General features: G+C 47.2%; 1 protein-coding gene across 1 annotated transcript in view; it reads left to right on the top strand.

Annotated features, from left to right (window-relative positions):
- The first annotated feature begins 6792 nt into the window (after positions 1-6792).
- LOC143024513 (uncharacterized) overlaps positions 6793-7500 on the top strand; it is a 1407-nt gene continuing 699 nt past the window's right edge. The window contains exon 1 of the mRNA XM_076183325.1: positions 6793-7500. This exon is cut by the window's right edge and continues 699 nt beyond it. Coding sequence (XP_076039440.1) covers positions 6793-7500 — 708 coding nt within the window.

Consider the following 7500-nt stretch of genomic DNA (forward strand, 5'->3'; position numbering starts at 1 on the left):
CTAAGTTGTCGTCACTAAGTAAATATTTACATACAGTTATCACGTCTTGTCTCTGTGGAATACTGTCTGTCACAATGGGGCATTGGAGACAGTAGTGTTCAAGAGTGTTGGCGTTAGGGCGGTTACACAGCCTGCATGATGAGTAATGTGGCATATCTTCCGCCTGGGATATTTGCCACACAGGTCGATATCCGAGTCTGAGCCGAGCACTGACAACATTGTGTCTCCGTACCATGGGTCCGCGTCGGCGATACTTGTGGCGGCTGGGTAGGAAGTGGTCGTGGTGTTGAATGGAGACACTGGTGGCTCGTTCCGCATCTCTTCGGCGTGTTGTTATGGTGTGAGTGGCTGCGTGTATTCTGTTTTTGAGGCATGTGAGGGAGGGTACTACGCATTCGTTATCTAAGACGAAGGCACAAGCTGCTTTGGCAATACGGTCCACCGTGTCGTTGCCAGCAAGGTCGACGTGTGAAGGCACCCATATGAGAGATACGGCCATAGATGCTTCATGAACAACGGCGAGTTGGGTCAGTATGGCCTGTACAACACGATAGTAGTTGGGTCTGGGTGAGGAGAGGGCGTGTAGAGCTGGTTGGGAGTCACAAACGATCACACCATTTACGTTACAGTCTACAAGATATGTTACTGCGTCGAGGATTCCGTGTAGCTCACAAAACGTGGAGCTTGATGTGACAGGTAACCTGCGGCCAATCCATCCAGCTTCCACAGGTGGTTGTAAGGTGGGTGAGTACATGGCACACGCTGCTCTTCCATCAGCCTGTACTGAGCCATCCACGTAGATGACATGCGCTGCGGGGATCTTTGAGGATACGCTGTCGATGGTCTCTAGTGCTAGTTGCTTTTGAAGTGCAGGAAGGTCATCTTTGGAGGTTGGTGTGAAGGTGACGTTAGGGAGGGAGATTCGCCATGGGGGCAAGTCGGGCTCAACCGTTTGTTCAGGGACGTGGATGTCACGGTTTCTACGTGTGTTGCACACTGTAGTGACGAGGGTGCGGCCTCCTGGTCGAAGTGGGAGGCGGGGTGCACTGTCAGGTTCGCGCGACGCTCTGATGGTAGCAGTAATGTTTGGGGACAGATAGGGCGATCGGAGGCATTTTACAGAGAGAATGGCCATGTTAGCATATATTCTCTCTACAAGCGAGGGTAGACCAAGTTCACTTTGCATGTTAACAATGCGAGTCGAAGGAGGGCAACCTAAGATAAATCTCATTACTCTATTTTGGAATTTTTCGAGAGGTTCCAAAGCTCTCCTGGGAAGTTGACAAAGGGCAGGTGATAAGTAGTCAACGAGTGATCGAAGAAATGTGGTGTATAGAGTTCTGACCATTGGTAATGAAGCGCCGGTGGAATTTGTGGCAAGCCACTTGATAGGGTTAAAACGGGCCTGCAGACGATCAAGGAGATCATTAACAAGGGGATGGATACGTTGTCGAGTCGGTATGGCTGGAGTGATCCGGGCTGGTACTCCTAGGTATGTGTACTGTGTGCAATGAGGGATAGCATCACCTCCCATGTTGAACGTCGGTAGTGCTTGGAGAGTACGAGATGAAAATATTCTGCTCTTCTCAGGGGAAATGATGAGACCACAAGCGGTAGTTGACGTGTAGAAGCCATTTAGAACGAATTGGAGGTCAGCGGGCGAGTTGGAATGGATGCAGATGTCGTCCGCGTAGCAGAGAAGGGTTGTACCGGGAACGTTAGAAAGAAGTGAGAGTAAGCGGTGCATCAAGACGTTAAAAAGAAATGGACTTAGTACGCCACCTTGCGGGGTACCGAGTTTGAACTGCTCGTAGGAACTGCACACACCTCGAAAGAGAACACGTGACTTCCTGTTACTCAGATAACCTCGAATCCATCGAAGGAGGTTTCCTTGCACTCCGAAGGTAACCAGCTGGTCAAGAATTATTTCATGGTTGGCTACATCGAAAGCACTTTTGAGGTCCAGGAAGGCAACTACGCTGGTGGGAGAGAGGCGGGTGTAGAGCTCAGTAAGGCAGTGGTGCGTACTTCGACGTGGGAGGAAACCATACAGCTGCGGGGAGAGTTGACCTTGTAGACGATTCATGAGCCGGGCAAGGATGATACGTTCAAGCATCTTGCTGAAGCATGAAGTTAGGGAAATGGGCCTGAATTTATCAGTACCTGGTTTTGGTATCGGAACAATCGTGCTTAAAGTCCAGGCTGCAGGTACATGTCCACGAAGGAGGCAGAGGTTGAAGAGGCGAAGGAGGGGGTTGCCAGGAACTTCCAGTAGGAGTCGGAGCACTTGGTATGTAATGCCGTCATCCCCGGGGGCAGAAGTTTTTGTATTAGCCATGGCTAGTCGTAATTCATTCTCCGTAATCGGGACGTCGTCTTCTTCATCTGGGTGGAGAAGAGCAGCCATTAGGTGGAGATTACGGGTGTTGCGACGAGTGGAGAGTGCCTCTTGGATATGCGTAGGAAGATTGTTAGTCTGTGACTGTGACGACCATAAAGTAATGAGGTCCTGGGCGTAGGCGTCTGGACTGTGATGGAGGGCGCTGGGAGGTTGCTTCTTAACGACCCTTTTTACAAGGCGCCACATGGTCGCGATACTAGTCTGGTGATTTATGGAATCAGTGTATTTCTGCCAAGACTCTGTGTAGGCACAGTTCTGGAGGGCGACCATATTATCCCGTGCTATTTGGTACTGATGTAAAGAATCAGGTGTGGGTTGCGTCTGAAAAGTATGACCAGTAGTCTTTGTAGCTCTCTCCGCTTGGATAATACGGTGGTCCAACGTCCATGAGTGAGGTACAGGGCGGCGTGGTAGGTGAGCTTTGGTTACATAGCGGCTGTAGAAGTCGTGTGTGGTATTCACTAAGGACGTGTATAGTGCGTCGGGGGATAGGAAGTCAAATGTGGGAAGGAGACTAGAGATGTACGAAATATACGTAGGGCAATATTTAGGAGGAATGGATATACGGTTCCTGTGATGAGGAGTTGGAATCCGAGATGGTATGGAGTAGTATAAACTAAGAGCAATATGGTCGGAGAAGAGAGAAGGAATTGCTTGACAGGCGACACGGGATGGCACGAGGCCAGACGTGATGATGTGGTCAACTGTGCCTCCACGTGCATGTGTGGCTCCACCAGTTTCCCATCGTGTGAGTCGGTACCGATGTATGTAGTTGAGTAGAGGGATTCCACTACGGTTGGGGACAGGGGAGGCATCACCAAGAGCAGGATGTCGAGCGTTGAAATCCCCCATATAAATCATTCCACGATTTGTAGGTACTGGGAGGGCAACAAAATTAATAACACCAGGGGCAGAGTATACGTTGCAAAGTCGAAGTTTACCATTGCCCACAGTGACTTCAATTAACTGAAAGGTCATAGTAGTATCCCTGGAGCATCGAAGGAGCTTGTGTGGCATGGATGCGTGGACGTAAGAAATGAGGCCATTCCTGGCTGGATGTATGTACGAGACATAGCCAGACAGCGTAGGTGCTGTGTCGCAAGGCTGAGCACCACCGGGAAAGGCTTCTTGAATAAATATTATCTGGGGGTGATGGCGATGGACATATGCCTTGAGTGCAGTGAGTTTCGTGTTATGGCGTATTCCGAAAGCATTCCAGATGACGTGAAGCGATACGAGATCAGAGAATCTTATTACTATGTGCTTTGCGAGAGCCGGATGAGGTTGGTGTTTGAATGTGGGCGCTGCCAGGCGGAGCATGGGTAGAGGAGTTCAAAGGCGACGAGAGCTTCTCTAGATGGGAGGCAACTGTATCAAGTCGCTCTGTAAGGGCTGTGACAGAGGTGATAACAACTTTGTGAGATTCAACTAGACTGGCAAGTGTGGTTGCTGTGGTAGCCTGTTGGTTAACTAAACTTTCGATACGGGCATCTATGGCATCGAATCGCTTCGTGAGGGCTGAACAGCGGGATTCGAGAGATGCAACAGCTTGGCGAAGAGCTTGTACTTCAGCAGAGTCCGTGGTGCTGGGCGTCGTGAGAGAGGTGGCTGGAAGTGGTGGTGGTCCAATTCTTTGGGAAGTGGCCGTGGGTGTTCGCTTAGTACAGCCATGCCAAACGTTGACCCCTGGTTTATGGCATCGGGGGCACTTCCATCGGGATGTGTCTGGTGGTGGGGATATGGAAGGTTCTGAGGTAGATGCGGAGTCGTCGGACGTGGTGGGTGGAGTGGGTGGGCGGTGAGGGCAGGAACGAGTGTCATGATTCTCCGCGCACCAGGCACACTTTGCGGGAGCGGAGCAGTATCTTGAGATATGTTTGAAGCCCCAGCATTTATAGCACCATGGAATTTCATCTTTCATTTTGCGAAGCTTACAGGGAGGGAGGAAAGGTAGGAAGGGGAACTCTAAGGTAGGCGGCGGTGGTTCAAGTAGGCTCCACGTGATGACTAGTCGGTTGATTGGCGTCCCATTTTGGACGAATCTGCGAGCTGTATGTATCCCTGGATATTCCTTGGCATGAGAGGCATCGATGCTGACAGGGTATCGAGTGAGGAGGTATGTAGGGAATTTACGTGGTCTTTCCGTGGAGTCCTGGATGACTAGGCGTAAAGATAATATTTCCCCACTCGTGATACTTTTAATGATGTCTTGTCGTTGTCTTGAAACATAGACGAAACGAGATGTGATAGCTGACATCTTCACCTCAGCCAGCTCACGATCGAGACGGAAAGACTTGGCAACGTTGGAGAGCCACCGAAGTTTCACGTCACAGCTTGAGTTGTCAGGGAAAGTTAATTTGACATATTTCTCTCTGGGAGCAAAGGCAGGAGCCTGTGACGGCGAAGTATAGGACGAGATTGGGGGGGTAGGGGTGGGAGATGTGGCTCTGTCATTGGATTCTTCTTCGATGATTTAGCAGCAGGAGAAGGTGGTGGGCTGCTATTATTGGAGACTTCATTTAGAGTGCGTTTAGCGGGGGTAAATGGTTGTGGTGCAGAGTTGCCAGATGCAGGAGAATTTCCTTGAGCGTGATGGTTGTAAGTCGTAAGTGGGGGCCATATGTTAATTGGATCTTCATCGTCACTCATAGCGAGATCGGCTTCAACGATGGCAATAGCCTGTGGCCCTGAGTAGTCCATGATTACCACACGTTAAGATTATTCACAGGAGTTCAGGATTTATGAGGCAGTATGCGGGGAGAGCGATTCATCCATGTCGTCACAAACCTCTTACTGCGCATGCGCAGACTTGGCCGTCCCTGACCAGGAAGGTCGGAGGGATAATGTTTTCACAGCTATAGACTAAACTAGTTAATGTTCACACACCGTGATGAGAAAAAATGGTAGAGGTGGTCTTATAATATCTCACAGCGCACAACGAAAGGTTGGAACACAATAACACTGCCTGAATTCTAACAAAGAGCACGGAGCTCAAAACTGTAGGACCGGTCACACGCCATATTTGTTTTCCTTTTTTTTTCGCAGTTAAGTGTGACCAATGCAAAGAACTCTGTCATCTTAAATGCTCTAAAATGCCTATTCATCTTTTGATCAAGTACTTTACTTCCCGTATAAACTATAACTGTGAGGAATGTATTAAGGCGAATACAGAGGGATATGAGGAAATACTAAACTGGGTAAAGGCCTTGGAGCCGGCGCTCACCCAACAAGCGATGACGTCAGCAAACAAGACAAGACCACAGCAACGGAGCAAACTACCAGTTACTACCTAAAACCAATTAGCAGATTGGAAAACAGCATTGCAGAGCTGCGTGCAGAAATGCACAATCTCACACAAAAAGTGACAACTGAAGGTAAGCAGAAATTATTTTCTCATGTATTACAGTCAACCAAGGATAGCCAACAGCTGGCAGAATATAAGAAAACGAGAGGAATGTTAGAAGCAAATCAACAGGCTGTTTTCATAAAACGCAAAAGTGGTTCTACAGTAACAAAAGAAGATAACGATCAGATTGTAACAGCTCTGAAATCTGTCCCTACTGTGTCAATGAGAAACGTGACAGAAGACACGGTGAAGCTAGTATTCCCAAACAATGCCATAACCACCCAAGCCGTAGAAGCCCTGGGAAAAACGCCCAACTCGAACCAGTATGAGCTCGCCCATCAGAAAAAATTGAGGCCTAAGTTAGCCGTGACATACGTACCAGACTCAATTGTGGATTCAGATTTAAACCAAATAATATTGGATAAGAACCCAAGTATTACTGAACTCATAGATGAAGAGAATGAAATAAAAGTTCTGACTAGTAAACCAAGTGCACCAGGGTTCAAAACTGTCATACTAGGAGTGTCACCAAGAATCAGAAATGCCGTCATGAAAAATGGGGGATGCATCTACCTGCATATGTCACGATGTCATGCATATGACCATTATTGGGCATTGAGGTGTGGTAATTGTTCACAGTATGGTCATAAGACTGAAAAGTGTACCCAGCTGAAACCCCGATGCGGATATTGTGCCGGAGAACACAGGTCAAATGATTGCACCACGAAAGATAACTTGAAATGTTGCCACTGTGCAGATGCCGATAGGCCACAAACAAACCATTCAATATTTAATATAAAATGCCCAGCATTCTTAGAAGCCAAAAACCGAGTTATCCGACGCACAATGACATGTGAAGAGGATATAAATCCAAAAAACTAAGATTAGAGCCAAGTCTACAGGTAAAAAGTCCTATATACCAAACAGATTCGCAAATTTGCTCACCCCCAGATTGCCAATTAAGCACACCACTACTCAATAGATCATCAATAATATGTTGCAACATAGAGGGTATTTTTCCCAGGAAAAACATTATAAAAGAAATATGCTGGCTGAAATAGCTAGGGCATGTAATGCAATATCAATGTGTTTTACCGAATCACACTTACGGCAAGATATAAAAGATGGGGAAATAAAAATTAGTGGTTTCCAACAGTTTCGAGGAGACCGCCTAGCAGGAAGGAAAAAAGGTGGAGTAATAGTTTATGTGAGGGATGATTGGTCTCGGCATACAAAATTTTTAGTAGCAGGTTCCGATGGTGAAACAGAATACGTAGTGCTATATATAGAGCGACTGAAAACTATCATAATTACTGTATACAGAGCGCCAGGATGTTCACAACAGAGTTTTCTAAATTTTAATGATTGTATAACGGAGGAGATACGGAGATTGGGACCACCAGAGCCAACAATAATTATAAACGGGGACTTCAACCTGCCAATTATAAAATGGGACACCATGACAATATATGGGGGAACAGCCGTGGACAGACTACACTCTACAACGTTGGTGAACTTGGCAAACGAATTTTTACTGAAACAACTAATAAACGAACCTACGAGAGGAGAGAACATTCTCGACCTGGTATTTACTAATAACGAAGAATTGGTAAATACGATTGACATTGAAGACACTATACTATCAGACCACAAATTAGTGATAGTGGAGACGATGCTGGGTGATATAGGGACTGGGAATAATATCAGAAAACTAGAGTCTTTTGCAGCATTAAACTTCTTCCACTCTAAAGTC

Source organism: Oratosquilla oratoria, chromosome 4, assembly GCF_046742065.1.
Source record: "Oratosquilla oratoria isolate Oo_2021 chromosome 4, ASM4674206v1, whole genome shotgun sequence".
Taxonomy (NCBI): domain Eukaryota; kingdom Metazoa; phylum Arthropoda; class Malacostraca; order Stomatopoda; family Squillidae; genus Oratosquilla; species Oratosquilla oratoria.